General features: G+C 39.3%; 2 protein-coding genes across 6 annotated transcripts; both read right to left on the bottom strand.

Annotated features, from left to right (window-relative positions):
- Positions 1 to 1,087: 1,087 nt before the first annotated feature.
- Positions 1,088 to 14,113, bottom strand: LOC124881568. Of its 4 annotated transcripts, XM_047387182.1 has the most exons (12): positions 13,869 to 14,113; positions 13,577 to 13,642; positions 8,269 to 8,322; positions 7,712 to 8,042; positions 7,179 to 7,508; positions 6,785 to 7,054; positions 6,624 to 6,695; positions 6,269 to 6,355; positions 6,141 to 6,169; positions 4,763 to 4,813; positions 4,534 to 4,599; positions 1,088 to 1,417 (listed from the first exon to the last, which is right to left on the bottom strand). In XM_047387182.1, exons 4-12 carry the CDS (start codon positions 7,770 to 7,772, stop codon positions 1,325 to 1,327), a joined length of 1,059 nt encoding a protein of 352 aa, XP_047243138.1. In that variant the 5' UTR covers positions 7,773 to 8,042; positions 8,269 to 8,322; positions 13,577 to 13,642; positions 13,869 to 14,113; the 3' UTR covers positions 1,088 to 1,324. The 4 variants fall into 4 exon arrangements, with proteins under 4 accessions (XP_047243138.1, XP_047243141.1, XP_047243139.1 ...); XM_047387185.1 differs by lacking the exon at positions 13,869 to 14,113 and having other exon boundaries at positions 6,785 to 7,000; positions 13,577 to 13,827; XM_047387183.1 differs by lacking the exons at positions 13,577 to 13,642; positions 13,869 to 14,113 and adding an exon at positions 8,404 to 8,756.
- On the bottom strand, positions 10,643 to 13,563 carry LOC124881569. 2 transcript variants are annotated; one of them, XM_047387187.1, is made up of 8 exons: positions 13,312 to 13,563; positions 12,779 to 13,108; positions 12,385 to 12,654; positions 12,171 to 12,236; positions 11,987 to 12,085; positions 11,873 to 11,901; positions 11,092 to 11,200; positions 10,643 to 10,934 (listed from the first exon to the last, which is right to left on the bottom strand). In XM_047387187.1, the coding sequence occupies exons 1-7, from the start codon at positions 13,370 to 13,372 to the stop codon at positions 11,138 to 11,140; spliced, it is 918 nt and encodes a 305-aa protein (XP_047243143.1). In that variant the 5' UTR covers positions 13,373 to 13,563; the 3' UTR covers positions 10,643 to 10,934; positions 11,092 to 11,137. The 2 variants fall into 2 exon arrangements, with proteins under 2 accessions (XP_047243143.1, XP_047243142.1); XM_047387186.1 differs by having other exon boundaries at positions 10,643 to 11,200.
- Positions 14,114 to 17,187: the final 3,074 nt, after the last annotated feature.

Here is a 17,187-nt window from a genome sequence, read left to right on the forward strand (position 1 = left end):
CCTTCTTTATTAGCTTGTTGAGCTTTTTTAAGTCCCTGGCTCTGATGCTGCTTCCCCAGCAGATGATGGCAGAAGAGATCACACTTTCCACAACAGACTTATAGAAGATATGCAGCATCTTGCTGCAAACACCAAAGGACCTAAGCTTCCTCAAGAAGTACAGTCTGCTCTGTCCCTTCTTGTAGATGGCTTCACAGTTGCATCTCCACTCTAGTCTGTTGTCCAGGTGAACACCGAGGTATTTATACTCCTCCACCACCTCCACTTCTTCTCCCATGATAGAAATAGTTTTTGACTTATTCCTGTTTCTCTTTAAATCTACAATCATATCCATTGTTTTAGTCACGTTCAAAATGAGATGATTGTTTCCACACCATGCCACAAAGCGGTCCACCACCATCCTGTACTCAGCTTCTTCTCCATCTCTGATCCACCCCACGACTGCAGAATCATCCGAGTATTTCTGCAGATGACAGGAGTCTGTCTTGTACTGGAAGTCTGAGGTCTACAGAGTGAAAAGGAATGGTGAGAGTACAGTCCCCTGTGGTGCTCCTGTGCTGCTGACTACCTGGTTAGACTCACAACCCTTCAGTCTCACAAACTGTGGTCTGTTTGTCAAGTAGTCTTTGATCCAGGAGATTGTTGAGGCCTCCACCTGAGTCTTCTGGAGTTTCTGACAAAGCAAATCATGTTGGATTGTATTAAATGCACTGGAGAGATCAAAGAACATGATCGTCACAGTGCTGCTGGCTTTGTCCAGATGACAGTGGGTTTGTTGAAGCAGGTGTATGATGGCATCTTCAACTCCAACTCCACAGCGATAAGCAAACTGAAGGGGGTCCTGATGGTTTACTGTTTGCTTACTCAGGTCTGTGCAGACCAGCTCGGTGGTCTGCACAGACCTTCAGGACTCTAAGGCTGACTGCTTACTAGGGCTTAGTGTTCCACATTTCAGTTACTCTGCTGGATTGCATCTCTTATGATGTGTAATCATATCAGATATCAGTTTCAGATAAATACTAAGATGAAAATATTCAAATTAAATATCAAACATTAAAACTGGAGAAAAAAAAAATCCTGATTCCGGTTAAAAGTAAAAATGGAAATTTGCATTTATTTAGTAAAAACATCAATGCGAAGCTTGTACAATTATCAGCAGCACAGCTCAACAGGTAAAAGGCGTCTTAATTTTTTTTCTTTCATGAAATTATCCAAATAAATAATGAGGAATTTTTTTCACATTTTCTCTACAATGCACACCTGTAATAACATATGTAGCATTCAGCACCTTCTCTCATTATTTGAGGACGTCTGGTTTGTTTTTCTATTTGATGGAAGCATAGAGGCTGCTGGGATCTGGGGATGAAGCTTTCACAGTGCTGTATGTCACAGTATCGAATTCATCCTTATGTTTATCCTGCAGAAACAGAAACAAGATGCAGTTGGGGTCAGACGTTTACATACACCGACCATGGGAATGAATGTAAATAAGTTCAGGCTTCAATTGATGCATCTGAGCAGTTCTATTTTTAGGGTGAAATGATTAAACAGTATTCAACTGCAATGATAGTTTAAAACAAGATCTAAAATACTTTCAAATAACACAATTTACCCATAGATGCTAAAATATATACAGGTCCTTCTCAAAATATTAGCATATTGTGATAAAGTTCATTATTTTCCATAATGTCATGATGAAAATTTAACATTCATATATTTTAGATTCATTGCACACTAACTGAAATATTTCAGGTCTTTTATTGTCTTAATACGGATGATTTTGGCATACAGCTCATGAAAACCCAAAATTCCTATCTCACAAAATTAGCATATCATTAAAAGGGTCTCTAAACGAGCTATGAACCTAATCATCTGAATCAACGAGTTAACTCTAAACACCTGCAAAAGATTCCTGAGGCCTTTAAAACTCCCAGCCTGGTTCATCACTCAAAACCCCAATCATGGGTAAGACTGCCGACCTGACTGCTGTCCAGAAGGCCACTATTGACACCCTCAAGCAAGAGGGTAAGACACAGAAAGAAATTTCTGAACGAATAGGCTGTTCCCAGAGTGCTGTATCAAGGCACCTCAGTGGAAAGTCTGTGGGAAGGAAAAAGTGTGGCATAAAACGCTGCACAACGAGAAGAGGTGACCGGACCCTGAGGAAGATTGTGGAGAAGGGCCAATTCCAGACCTTGGGGGACCTGCGGAAGCAGTGGACTGAGTCTGGAGTAGAAACATCCAGAGCCACCGTGCACAGGCGTGTGCAGGAAATGGGCTACAGGTGCCGCATTCCCCAAGTCAAGCCACTTTTGAACCAGAAACAGCGGCAGAAGCGCCTGACCTGGGCTACAGAGAAGCAGCACTGGACTGTTGCTCAGTGGTCCAAAGTACTTTTTTCGGATGAAAGCAAATTCTGCATGTCATTCGGAAATCAAGGTGCCAGAGTCTGGAGGAAGACTGGGGAGAAGGAAATGTCAAAATGCCAGAAGTCCAGTGTCAAGTACCCACAGTCAGTGATGGTCTGGGGTGCCGTGTCAGCTGCTGGTGTTGGTCCACTGTGTTTTATCAAGGGCAGGGTCAATGCAGCTAGCTATCAGGAGATTTTGGAGCACTTCATGCTTCCATCTGCTGAAAAGCTTTATGGAGATGAAGATTTCATTTTTCAGCACAACCTGGCACCTGCTCACAGTGCCAAAACCACTGGTAAATGGTTTACTGACCATGGTATCACTGTGCTCAATTGGCCTGCCAACTCTCCTGACCTGAAACCCATAGAGAATCTGTGGGATATTGTGAAGAGAACGTTGAGAGACTCAAGACCCAACACTCTGGATGAGCTAAAGGCCGCTATCGAAGCATCCTGGGCCTCCATAAGACCTCAGCAGTTCCACAGGCTGATTGCCTCCATGCCACGCCGCATTGAAGCAGTCATTTCTGCAAAAGGATTCCCGACCAAGTATTGAGTGCATAACTGTACACGATTATTTGAAGGTTGACGTTTTTTGTATTAAAAACACTTTTCTTTTATTGGTCGGATGAAATATGCTAATTTTGTGAGATAGGAATTTTGGGTTTTCATGAGCTGTATGCCAAAATCATCCGTATTAAGACAATAAAAGACCTGAAATATTTCAGTTAGTGTGCAATGAATCTAAAATATATGAATGTTAAATTTTCATCATTACATTATAGAAAATAATGAACTTTATCACAATATGCTAATTTTTTGAGAAGGACCTGTACTGGCACTCCCTATACTGTTTGGTTAAATGCCCCTAAGTAAGCACCTGATTGGATATTTGACTACTTTTCCTGGCAGAAAGGCCAGATTTCATTTAAAATTGGTTGGTTTCTGCTACAGACTAGTCCATAACTTGTCAATTGTGGTTAAGTGGGAGCTTTGAGAAGGCCAATCAAGAAGCTTAAAATTAGTCCACTTTAGCCAATTGACAACTGGTTTAGATGATTACTTTAGGCGATTGTTACGAACACATGAATATACCCAAATTCAGCCATCTAGCTGTGAATTTAAGGTGAAACTGAAGAATTTAGAGGTTATTTGGTTTCCTTATTGTTCTGTCTGCCTTTTGCAATGTACCAGTGCCACTGGCATCAACAAAGCCAGACACCATAATACTGCCACTACCATGCCTAATAATTGGTACAGTGTTCTTAGGTTTGACTCTTCTGAACAAACGTCCTCCAAGCAATCCTCAATCTTTGTATCATCTGAGCTTACAACTTTCTCCAGAAGGCATTTGGCCTATCCATGTGGCCAGCTGCAAACATCAGTCAAGCATGAAGGTGTTTATTTTGGAGCAGGGGCTTCTTTTCTGATTTACACTCCATTGGTCCGTGGTGATGGCTGTCCAAGTGGACAGTGATGCTTGTCTTTCAGAAGTTGACAGGCTTGTGTTTCTATGGTTTGTGAGATATTCCTGAACATCCTAAACAACACTCAAACGGGTTTTCTTTAAGACCTCGGCAAAGTGAGGACTTGTCTGAATAACTTGTGCTTGCATAGAGTTATTTGCATTGCTAATCTTAGAATCTGTGGCTGTTCAGAAATAGTTCTCTAAATTGTGTATATCTACTATTATCCTTCTCAGATCTTCACTGGGTTTCTTGGAATGTCCCGTTGTTCTCAGCAAAGGTCAACCTCTCAAATAAATACGTTGCTGATAGAGAAATAACCATCTCAATCCTCAGAACTTATTAGGCCTTGTGAAGATTCTTCAGCACCGCTTATTAATAGAGATAAGTAAATACATGTCTGTATTTCAGCCTGTGTGGATTAGAGAAATCAACAGTAACTTCATACATGTGCACCCAGTTCCTTTTTTTAAACACATAGTTGGTGTTTTATAACCATTTCACCCTCGACTAAGGACAGATCAACTACATCATTAAATTAATATGTCATTAATGCCCATGATGATGGATGGAAACTTCTGAGCAGGCCTGTTATTTTTTGGGGGGCTATAAAACACAAGAAAACACGTTTAAATCATGAACTACTAAACAGGTTACCGTGCTGTTGCTGGAGTTCTTGGTGAAGCTGATGGAGGCGTAGGAAGCATCATTTTCTAGCTCAACCTGCAGAAAGCAGAAACATCTCACTAACAAGACGATGTGCACAGACCCCGCTACTTCTCCAAAAAAAATGTGTGTCTCAAGATAGTTCACTCTTCTTCACTTCTTGTTTAACATTTTGCTGATTCTGTCTCAGGGTTACATTTTTGGGGAGATTGCATTTTACCTCATGTTGCTGATTTTCACTTGCAGCCCCTGGAGGTCTAAGGGTTGGAGCCTGTAAATATGAACAGGTTAATTTGGGTGAGTTATTGCATATGTTATGTGGGATATTTTACAACCAAAGTATTACAGCTGACCTATAGGGGTTGGACAATGAAACTGAAACCTGTCATTTTAGTGTGGGAGGTTTCATGGCTAAACTGGACCAGCCTGGTAGCCAGTCTTCATTGATTGCACATTGCACCAGTAAGAGCAGAGTGTGAAGGTTCAATTAGCAGGGTAAGAGCACAGTTTTGCTCAAAATATTGAAATGCACACAACATTATGGGTGACATACCAGAGTTCAAAAGAGGACAAATTGTTGGTGCACATCTTGCTGGCGCATCTGTGACCAAGACAGCAAGTCTTTGTGATGTATCAAGAGCCACGGTATCCAGGGTAATGTCAGCATACCACCAAGAAGGACGAACCACATCCAACAGGATTAACTGTGGACGCAAGAGGAAGCTGTCTGAAAGGGATGTTTGGGTGCTAACCCGGATTGTATCCAAAAAGTGAAGCATGGGGGTGGATCAGTGATGGTTTGGGCTGCCATATCATGGCATTCCCTTGGCCCAATACTTGTGCTAGATGGGCGCGTCACTGCTAAGGACTACCGAACCATTCTTGAGGACCATGTGCATCCAATGGTTCAAACATTGTATCCTGAAGGCGGTGCCGTGTATCAGGATGACAATGCACCAATACACACAGCAAGACTGGTGAAAGATTGGTTTGATGAACATGAAAGTGAAGTTGAACATCTCCCATGGCCTGCACAGTCACCAGATCTAAACATTATTGAGCCACTTTGGGGTGTTTTGGAGGAGCGAGTCAGGAAACGTTTTCCTCCACCAGTATCACGTAGTGACCTGGCCACTATCCTGCAAGAAGAATGGCTTAAAATCCCTCTGACCACTGTGCAGGACTTGTATATGTCATTCCCAAGACGAATTGACGCTGTATTGGGCATAAAAGGAGGCCCTACACCATACTAATAAATTATTGTGGTCTAAAACCAGGTGTTTCAGTTTCCTTGTCCAACCCCTGTATTTTCTGAGTAAAGGTTGCTGCTTTAGTTCAGTGCACAAACTTGGATAAACAAATGTAAGCAAACACATCAACCCCACTTTAAAACTGAATTACGTGCATGAAAGTATTTTTGAGTTGACAGTGTGTCGGAGATCAGCTGATTATATTTGAAAGCTGTTTTTCATTTTCATTTTTCATTTAATGGAATTTTTAGCAAAGCAGCAATGAGCTGAATATACCTTTAGTTATGCACTTTCTGTGCATTTTATAAAGCAAATCACATTTCAGACAAGATCAGTTTGCAAACTCACATCACTGGAATTTTTCTCAGTTTTGTTGCCTGAAAAATGTAGAAGATTTCAGATCAGCGTCTAAAATTTCGTCAGAAAGTAAATTCTGTTTGACTGAATGTCTTATTTTTTTTAATATAATCTCTCACCTTTAGATTTCTTTAACAGGACGAAGACAACAGCTGTTACCAAGGCCACTAGAACCAGAGGCAGAGTGATGTACAACCACAGCAAATCTGGAAAGAAAAGGTTACAACAATAGAAAGACGGGTTATCGTTGATCAAACTGTATTTGAGAATGTCTGTGTGATATAAGCTTTGGTCAAATAAATTATTGTAATAACAGAATTAATGCAAAAAGATAGTATCTAAATCAAAAGACTTCTACAGAAAGTTGAATTATTTAAAGCTTTAAAACACGTGGTTCATTTGGTTAAAAGCGTCAATAAATATGAACAGGTAAGACTTATCTGGTTCCACATTCCTACAACACACTTTTTGCACCTTTGGATTTGTTGTCTGGTGTTTCTTCTAGTTTAGGTGTACCTGATGGTGTGACCGTTGTTTTTTCTTTGTCTTAAAAAAGGAACATAAGTCAACAACATTTACTCAATGTAATTAATATGTTTAGGAGAGTGTTTTAACAGGTGGTAATAATTTCTCACCTGATGAACGAGAGCTGAAGTTAAAAAGCTGCACCTTATCATATCTTGTCTTCACTTCACAGCTGAACCAGTTAAACCTTGATGTGAAAGTGTAATGAGATGTCTGGAAGTTGAGAGCAGCAGAGCAGGAAGATGATGATTCTTTTAACTCTTGGTTATCTTTATCCACATCTTTCCCTTTAAACAACCACTTCACTGTGTGTTTACATTGTTCATCTGTCAACACAGAGCAGTTTAATGTCACTCTGTCCTGGTTCTGATGTTCTGTCACTGAGGATGATTTGAAAGAGAAAAGCAGAGTAAATATGGTTACTTCCGTTTTTAAAATCATTATAAAACATCTGCCAGCAGGTTGTCAGTAAAAGCTAAAGCTGAAAATATTATTAGTACTTACATTTAACAAGAGAAAGATGAACTCCAGCATCTGGACCTGACTGTGTTCCTGATATAAACTGTCTGCAGGTGTACTGACCAACATCCTCAGCTGTGACTTTCTTAAGAACCAGAGAACAGTCTGCAGAAACACTCAGTCTGTCTGATGTGGTTTGTTTAACCTGTCCAAGATTAATTAACTCTACAGATGTTTGTCCTAATTTACTGTAGATCCAGGTGGTAGTGTCACAGTTCCTGTGACCTGCAGCCACATTTTTACAAGGCAAAGTGACATCGTCTCCAGCTTTGACAGTGAAGAAGAGGAAGAGGTCTTCATTTCTGCTTAGAGCTCCTGATGACACAGAAGCAGAAATGCTCACATAAGAACTTTATATAAACAAAAACCGTATATTTAACACTTTATATACTCAGATTATCAACAGGGAGCTGAACTCAGGGTCTGCCTTATGAAGCTAACAACATGATGCATTTATTAAACAGTTATGTTAATGCTGAAATAAGGAGAATTTAATAAATAGATGTAAAGAACCTGACCTGTAAACTGCAACAACAGGATGAAAAATACCAACATTTTCCTCCATCTAGATTCCTCCATGTTTCTCTCTGCTTCATCGCCTCTCTCTGCTTCCTGTGTAACTCTGAACTGGAGCTTTTAAGTCACAATAGTTCTACTTCCTGTAACTAGTGAGACTTTAACTTCCTTAATTTAAGCTGCTTCATGCCACAGCCTGTGGTTTCTTTGCATTTCTTATAAAACACAAGAAAACACGTTTAAATCATGAACTACTAAACAGGTTATCGTGCTGTTGCTGGATTTCTTGGTGAAGCTGATGGAGGCGTAGGAAGCATCATTTTCCAGCTCAACCTGCAGAAAGTAGAAACATCTCACTAACAAGTCGATGCGCACAGACCTTCTATACTTCTCCAAAAAAAACGTGTGTCTCAAGATAGTTCACTCTTCTTCACTTCTTGTTTAACATTTTGCTGATTCTGTTTCAGGGTAGCGTGCAGTCACATCTAAGTTCTGCTTTATTTATGAATGACGTTTCAAAACAAGTGTCATTTACATTTTTGGGGAGATTGCATTTTACCTCATGTTGCTGATTTTCACTCGCAGCCCCTGGAGGTCTAAGGTTATGTTAATGCTGAAATAAGGAGAATTTATTAAACAATAGATTTACAGAACATGACCTGTAAACTGCAGCAACAGGATGAAAAATACCAACATTTTCCTCCATGTTTCTCTCTGCTTCATCGCCTTTCTCTGCTTAATTCTGAACTGGAGCTTTTAAGTCACAATAGTTCTACTTCCTGTAACTAATGAGACTTTAACTTCCTTAATTTATGCTGCTTCATGCCACAGCATGTGGTTTCTTGCATTTCTCATCCTTAAAACAAACATGAGCTGCTGTGAATTTACATCACAAATGGACCCAGTTAACTTGAGTTTAATTCTGCATCAGCTTTGTTCAACACTTTTTATATCAGATGGGGAATTTACTCTTTATGTTCAAATGAACCAACACTTACACTCAATATTAACGGGAAAAAAAATCCTACAGAAGCCAACCAAAGCGGCCAGCGCCCCCTTGTGTTCATCATGAAGAATTACTACTGGACCAAGCAAATTTCAAGCTGTCGTTAAAAAGTAAAAGTCACTGAAATACGTAAAGTAGCTTTACACAATGAAAGTGTCACAAAATAAAACTGCATTATGAAATAAAATAAATAAATCCTTAAGTAAATTAAAAAAATCTTGAAATGAATTAAATAAAATAAGATAAAAAATTCTTTTAACATAATTATTGTTTTATTTCATGCAATATTTATTAATAATTTATCAATAGCAGTATTTATTTGTTTATTAAATTTTGAATGAAATGGCTTTCCATACTCATCAACTTTGCTCAACACTTTTTATATTATCCTTTTTATTTAAATCATTAAAGTGCATTATTAGTATTATTCAGTCCTAAATTATCAAAATTTATAAAATTTTTTTTGTAAATGGTAAATGTCCTGCACTTATATAGCGCTTTTAGTCCCTAGAGACCCCAAAGCGCTTCACACTAAAATCAGTCATTCACCCATTCTTACACACATTCACAATTACACGCTGACAGAGGTGAACCCCTTCCCACTGTCGCTTAACTCTTTACTTTTCTTTACTTTTTTTTAACTTTCTTTTATCATAACACTGCAATGTACTTTTTGTGCTTTTGTCACTGCAAACTACGTTTTTTCATCATGTAAGGCACTTTGAATAGTCTTGTTGCTGAAATGTGCTAATATGAATAAACTTGCTTTGCCAATTATTGAAAAGAGGAAGAGGTTGAATGTGTGAAGACTTCTGGTTCAGATAAATTTGTGCAACAGTTTACTACTTATCTCTTCCTGTGTCTCATCAAGAAAACAGAACTTTGTGTTGAAGAATTAGGAATAAAGAGTTCATTTAGTTATTTCTTTCACTTTACTTCAGGTTGTTTTGATGCTAAATATTCTAGTCTGAGAACTAAAGTTTGTTTTTTGTACCTCTGAAGAGGTTTTATTCTTTCATTTTTTTCTGATACCAGAATAGGAAAAAAATTTGTGAAAATGTGCGAACAGAATAATGACCAGATGAACATGTACCACATGCTGGTGGTTAACTGTACATGGAAATGCCTCCACATTCTACAATTAAAGCCATTACTCAGACAACACACAGTAGTACACTGAATGTGGTCTAAAGTGTGATTTCTTGAAAGATTTTTAAATATATTGACACATATGTAAATTAAAATAAAACATGAGAATCAATCAACTGCAACTGAATGTTAAGAAGTTATGTCTTACCCACAAGAACAAAAGCAAAGATTATTTAATTCAATTCAATTCGGTTTCATTTATATAGCGCCAATTCACAACACGTCGTCTCAAGGCTCTTCACAAAGGGTTTAGAATGGTGTAGGTTGTTGGGGAGGTTAGATTAAACTACTGAGTATTAGAGTTTGGCCATTTTATAATGGGCTATGTATAGAGGCACTAAGTAAAATAATAAACTGATAAAGTTTGTCCATCTAGAGCCCACTGGTGGTCATTGTTATACTAAAAACCACAAGAATTGGATACCTCTCTCTGTCAGACTGATTATAACCATTGGAAAAGAGAAGGGGTCGCACAGGTAGCAGAAATGGAGGGTGTGTTTGCACCTCAACCATAACTGAGCCGGTTTAGATTTAGATATCAATAGAGCAGGTAAACAGAAGTATTTTCATCTATTCTATTCTATTAAGACCTATCTATCATTACTAGGAACCCAAACATCTTTACAAGAACCAATCATGATTCCAGTTAACAGCAAATGTTGCTGAAAAGGCCACTTTACTCACATTTTCTACCAAAGAAAAATAGGTTAGGTTTTTTAAAGTTGGTGTCAAAAAAAAGAAATTTTCAAATACATTCAGCAACACATTTATCATGTAGTTGGTTTCCACAAGCCTTTATTTTGGAAGTCCGTATGAGTTTAACAAAAAGAGGACGATTCTTTATAACTTTTCCCCCTCTTTCTGTAGGGTAATAGATAATCCAAGCAAAGCAAAACAACTTTAAAACAACCTTTAAATAACATCTGACATGATGCACATAATGCTGACAGCTTGGGTTAAAGTGTAGCAAAGACCATTTAGGATAGATTTAATGGAGGGTAAATGTTTATACTCATCTATAAGGGAAGTATAGACATGGGGCTGAGGGACATTGTTCTGTACAGGCTCCACTGGACATGAAATACAAAAAAACTATGTTAGTCAAAATGAAAACTGCTGAATGTTATTGGACTAAATAAGGATCACTGTCATCTCTTTTGGGTCTAAAACCTTTAATAAATTAACAGTAAATGAGACAATCAGGCTAAAAAGAATGAGGACAGATACATTTGCTGATGTTGAGCTTCTGCTGAGTCTGACAGAGGCAGGAGGGTCAAACTGTAGAAGTTCTGATGTTTTCATAGTTCACTGGACCATCATCTTCATCAAGACACACCTGATAAAACACAAACAATATAACACAGCATCTGACACATAAAATACATATAGTGTCATATATGTGATCTTATTGCCCTTCATTTAGCACAAATGTATTATAAAAACATTCCAACAGCCTGATTTACAGGTTTGCCCTTAAACAAGAATTTACTGAGTAAATAACCTAGAACCAAATTCTCCAAAATGTACATAATCTTAACCCAGACTTTAGTTAGTTTTTCAGAAAAGTTGACATATTCAGGGATTATTTATGTTTGACATTTTTTAGTAGATGTGATTTTTGTTTACCTAAAGAATGTCTGATTAACTGCCTGCTTAGATGATGTCTTTTAAAGTCTAGATTCAGTCCAATCAGTTAGCATACAAAATATATTAATTAACTAAGATTTAATTCTAGAATTTTAATATAGTTATATTAAAATTATGAATCTATTTGTACTGTATATGTTTTCATTTTTAATTACTAACTACACCATAAAAGGTCCACCACAGGCATGTTTAGCTGCCACTAAGACTAATGGGAACGCCACTTCATCAGTTGATGATTAAAAAAACTTGCTCCTTATTTTGTCCTCCCTACTCTGGGAGATGAAGATAGTCGGATCAAAGTTCATTTACTCTGCAAGAGAACAGACTGAAAACATTGTTCATATTTAGTTAAAAAACTCACAGGGTTTTCATCCAGATGTGTTTTTCTCCCTGACAAAGAAGAGCAAAGGTTCAGTTTTTTTAAAGAAGCTTCATGTTTATGCAGTTTTCTCAATGATCTTTAAAGATTTCTCACCTTTAGTTCTTGTCCAGATGTTGATGATTCCAACAGCTGCTATCAGAGCAGCTAAACCCACAGAACCAAGAAGGAACCTCCACCAGTCTGTCGAATGTTCTGTACAGAGACAAAGGAGAGAAACTGGAAACACCAACTTGGTTTAATTGAACATCACGGACTGCAGGATTAGACATTGTTTCACCTGCTGGGACAGGGTTTTCAGGGGAAGCAAACGTAGGTTCAGTTGTTGCGGATGTTTTACCTCGATCTGAACAACAAAGAACAAAACTCATCTAATCATTTGAAAGGTAAATTAAATCTTTATATCCCTTTTATTTCCAGGTAATGCATGATTTTAGTTTGTAAAACTGAAGTGCTTTTAAACTGTTTGCCAAAACTGCTCTTTGGTTTCTCACCTGATGAACGAGAGCTGAAGTTAAAAAGCTGCACCTTATCATATCTTGTCTTCACTTCACAGCTGAACCAGTTAAACCTTGATGTTAAAGTGTAATGAGATGTCTGGAAGTTGAAAGCAGCAGAGCAGGAAGATGATGATTCTTTTAACTCTTGGTTATCTTTATTCACATCTTTCCCTTTAAACAACCACTTCACTGTGTGTTTACATTGTTCATCTGTCAACACAGAGCAGTTTAATGTCACTCTGTCCTGGTTCTGATGTTCTGTCACTGAGGATGATTTGAAAGAGAAAAGCAGAGTAAATATGGTTACTTCCGTTTTTAAAATCATTATAAAACATCTGCCAGCAGGTTATCAGTAAAAGCTAAAGCTGAAAATATTATTAGTACTTACATTTAACAAGAGAAAGATGAACTCCAGCATCTGGACCTGACTGTGTTCCTGATATATACTGTCTGCAGGTGTACCGACCAACATCCTCAGCTGTGACTTTCTTAAGAACCAGAGAACAGTCTGCAGAAACACTCAGTCTGTCTGATGTGGTTTGTTTAACCTGTCCAAGATAAATTAACTCTACAGCTGTTTGTCCTAATTTACTGTAGATCCAGACGGTAGTGTCACAGTTCCTGTGACCTGCAGCCACATTTTTACAAGGCAAAGTGACATTGTCTCCAGCTTTGACAGTGAAGAAGAGGAAGAGGTCTTCATTTCTGCTTAGAGCTCCTGATGACACAGAAGCAGAAATGCTCACATAAGAACTTTATATAAACAAAAACCGTATATTTAACACTTTATATACTCAGATTATCAACAGGGAGCTGAACTCAGGGTCTGCCTTATGAAGCTAACAACATGATGCATTTATTAAACAGTTATGTTAATGCTGAAATAAGGAGAATTTAATAAATAGATGTAAAGAACCTGACCTGTAAACTGCAACAACAGGATGAAAAATACCAACATTTTCCTCCATCTAGATTCCTCCATGTTTCTCTCTGCTTCATCGCCTCTCTCTGCTTCCTGTGTAACTCTGAACTGGAGCTTTTAAGTCACAATAGTTCTACTTCCTGTAACTAGTGAGACTTTAACTTCCTTAATTTAAGCTGCTTCATGCCACAGCCTGTGGTTTCTTTGCATTTCTTATAAAACACAAGAAAACGCGTTTAAATCATGAACTACTAAACAGGTTACCGTGCTGTTGCAGGATTTCTTGGTGAAGCTGATGGAGGCGTAGGAAGCATCATTTTCCAGCTCAACCTGCAGAAAGTAGAAACATCTCACTAACAAGTCGATGCGCACAGACCTTCTATACTTCTCCAAAAAAAACGTGTGTCTCAAGATAGTTCACTCTTCTTCACTTCTTGTTTAACATTTTGCTGATTCTGTCTCAGGGTAGCGTGCAGTCACATCTAAGTTCTGCTTTATTTATGAATGACGTTTCAAAACAAGTGTCATTTACATTTTTGGGGAGATTGCATTTTACCTCATGTTGCTGATTTTCACTCGCAGCCCCTGGAGGTCTAAGGTTATGTTAATGCTGAAATAAGGAGAATTTATTAAACAATAGATTTACAGAACATGACCTGTAAACTGCAGCAACAGGATGAAAAATACCAACATTTTCCTCCATGTTTCTCTCTGCTTCATCGCCTTTCTCTGCTTAATTCTGAACTGGAGCTTTTAAGTCACAATAGTTCTACTTCCTGTAACTAATGAGACTTTAACTTCCTTAATTTATGCTGCTTCATGCCACAGCTAGTGGTTTCTTTGCATTTCTCATCCTTAAAACAAACATGAGCTGCTGTGAAATTGACCCAATTCATTTTATCTAGTTTAATGCTCCATCAGCTTTGTTCAACACTTTTCATATCAGAATTATTATTACATTTATGAGACATTTATTAATAAACTAGCATGTCTTATGTTGATTTAAAATGGGAGGAATTAGCTTTTTATGTTAAAATGCACCAACACTGACTCTCAAAATTAATGGGAAAAAATTCTGCAGAAGCCAACCAAAGAGGCCACCGCCCCCTAGTGTTCAAAATGAAGATTTACTACTGGACAAAGCTTCGAAGCAGAAATAAAATTGTGCTGTTTTGCTAAAACTGAAAAGTGTAGTGAAAAACAAAAAACAACATTATGATAAATGGATAAAGAACTCCAGGAACATATAAAAATATAGATGAAATAAAAATAAACATATCAAAAATATGGGGCTTCATTAAACGGTGTTAAATGTCCATGTTTTTGTTTTTATAACTTCGTCTACAGACTGCTGATTGGCCTGCTGGAGGTGTGGAAATCCCGGTTGCTACATTGCTGTCTGTTTGGCTGCACGGGACTCCTGCTGGAAGTCTCCCTGTTTGTGCTCTTCTTCGCAGCTCCTGTTGAGCTCTGATTTCCTGGGCGATCAGCACTCCTCCTGGTGGACTGTTAAATATTCTGCTCCTCCAATCACAGAGCTCTCCACACCTGCCACTAGGTGCGGCTGTGATTTAATCTGAACAGCTCCACACCTGTATGGAAAGCCAACTCGGTCAAAAACACATGACAACACGTAAACACGTTATCAATGAGTTGTTCACGTGTGAAAAGCTAACCCGTAAACAACACGTTAACATGTTGTCTAGTGTTGTTTGCGCGTTAACAGCACGTTGACTACACGTTATTAACATGTTGTTTATATAGTTGACTTGTCAGACAAAGGTCAAAGAACAACCTCAGCGTCGTGTGACGTAAGACTGAAATAAGGAGACAACTTGGTAAAACTTGGGCAGTGAGAAAACTGCTTAATGATAATGTAATCTATATTCTGTTCTATGGCCACACAGCATGTCCAGTGTGTAGGAAGGATTTAAACGGAGAAGACAGCAGCAGCCAGCACCCATCAGAGTATCCACCCTCTCTATGGACGCCACAAACAGGAGAGATGGTCCTCCTGAGAGACCTACCCGTCTCATTCCTCGGTTCTCCTTGCATACATCATCAAACACACCGAGAAGACAAAGCCAGTGTCACGTTCCATATATTTGCTATCTGTTGCACTCATAATCATCTCAGCCTGATACTTCTTTGTATTTTTGTTTAATTCTTTTATGCCTTTCTGCACCATGTAAACAGTTGCCTGTACAGATGTCATAACGGTCGGTTGAGTTCAAGTCCATGTCTTCTCTACTTTCAACTCTCAAGCAACTCCTTTTTTGAAATGCACTGCTGCAATATGCTATTGTGGGAATATGCATTATTCCCTATATATCATACATGTCCTCTTTACACATCAGAACATTTGCTAAATCCTGCAACTGAGCCAATAACGCCATATGAGATAGCTGTAGGGGCTACTTTCACTTTTACATTTACAGGGTCTGGACCTAACAATATGAACACAAAGAGCTGCATTACAGTTATGTTTATGAAGGATATATGTTTTTGTTGAGAATTTGTCAGGAAGAACTTGATTAATCTCTGGTTATTTATTCTGGTGTTGTTTTATTGGATTGCATCATAAACCCGCGGGTATCTTTGAAACGTCATGTTTACAAATTAAAAAACCTTTTCATGATTGTCTAGCTCTGTGGGTGTTTTTGATGTCGAGTCAGATGCAGATTGAAACCGTTTCTGTTAATGAAATGGCTAAGTAGGCAGCCTTATCGGTATTCACATTGTGCATTCTTGTTGCTTTAAGATATATCAATTAGGCCTTAGTCTATCCTAAATTATGTTAACAGGGTTTTCCACACCAAGCACTAGTTTAAAGTCAGGACATTGATATTATTTTAACATTTCATCAGGATTTAGTATGCCCCCTGCTGGACACACCTGCATTCAATAAAAATGTTCAGAGCAAAATTTTATGTTTTCCAAATATATATTTATTACAATGGTCTGTAATAACCTAACCTAACCCTATCCCCCAATGGGCCCACCACCTGCAGGGGGAACCGTGAGGGACCGGTGCAAAGAGGATTGGGTGGCGGACGAAGGTGGAGACCTCAACGGCCCGATCCCCGGATGCTTAGGCTGGCTCTAGGGACGTGGAATGTCACCTCGCTGGGGGGGAAGGAGTCTGAGCTTGTGCGGGAGGTCGAGAGAAATCGACTAGAAATAGTCGGGCTCGCCTCCACGCACAGCGTGGGCTCTGGAACCCATCTCCTTGAGAGGGGTTGGACTCTCTTCTACTCTGGAGTGGCCCACGGGGAGAGGCGGCGGGCTGGTGTGGGTTTGCTTGTTGCCCCCCAGCTCAGCCGTCTCGTGTTGGGGTTTACCCCAGTGGATGAGAGGGTTGTATCCCTGCGCCTTGGGGTTGGGGAGAGGTCTCTGGCTATCATTTCAGCCTACGGGCTGAGTGGTAGTGCAGAGTACCCTGCCTTCTTGGCGTCCCTGTCGGAGGTGCTGGATAGTGCCCCTCCCGGGGACTCCATTATTCTGCTGGGGGACTTCAACGCCCACGTGGGGAACGACAGTGACACCTGGAGAGGCGTGATCGGGAGGAATGGCCTCCCCGATCTGAATCCGAGTGGTGTTTTGTTATTGGACTTCTGTGCTAGTCACGGATTGTCCATAACGAACACCATGTTCAAACATAAGGGTGTCCATCAGTGCACTTGGCACCAGGACACCCTAGGGAGGAGGTCGATGATCGACTTTGTTGTCGTATCATCAGACCTTCGGCCACATGTTTTGGACACTCGGGTGAAGAGAGGGGCTGAGCTGTCCACTGATCATCACCTGGTGGTGAGTTGGATCCGCTGGAGGAGGAGAAAGCCGGACAGACTCGGCAGGCCCAAGCGCATAGTGAG

Source organism: Girardinichthys multiradiatus, chromosome 15, assembly GCF_021462225.1.
Source record: "Girardinichthys multiradiatus isolate DD_20200921_A chromosome 15, DD_fGirMul_XY1, whole genome shotgun sequence".
Lineage (NCBI taxonomy): Eukaryota > Metazoa > Chordata > Actinopteri > Cyprinodontiformes > Goodeidae > Girardinichthys > Girardinichthys multiradiatus.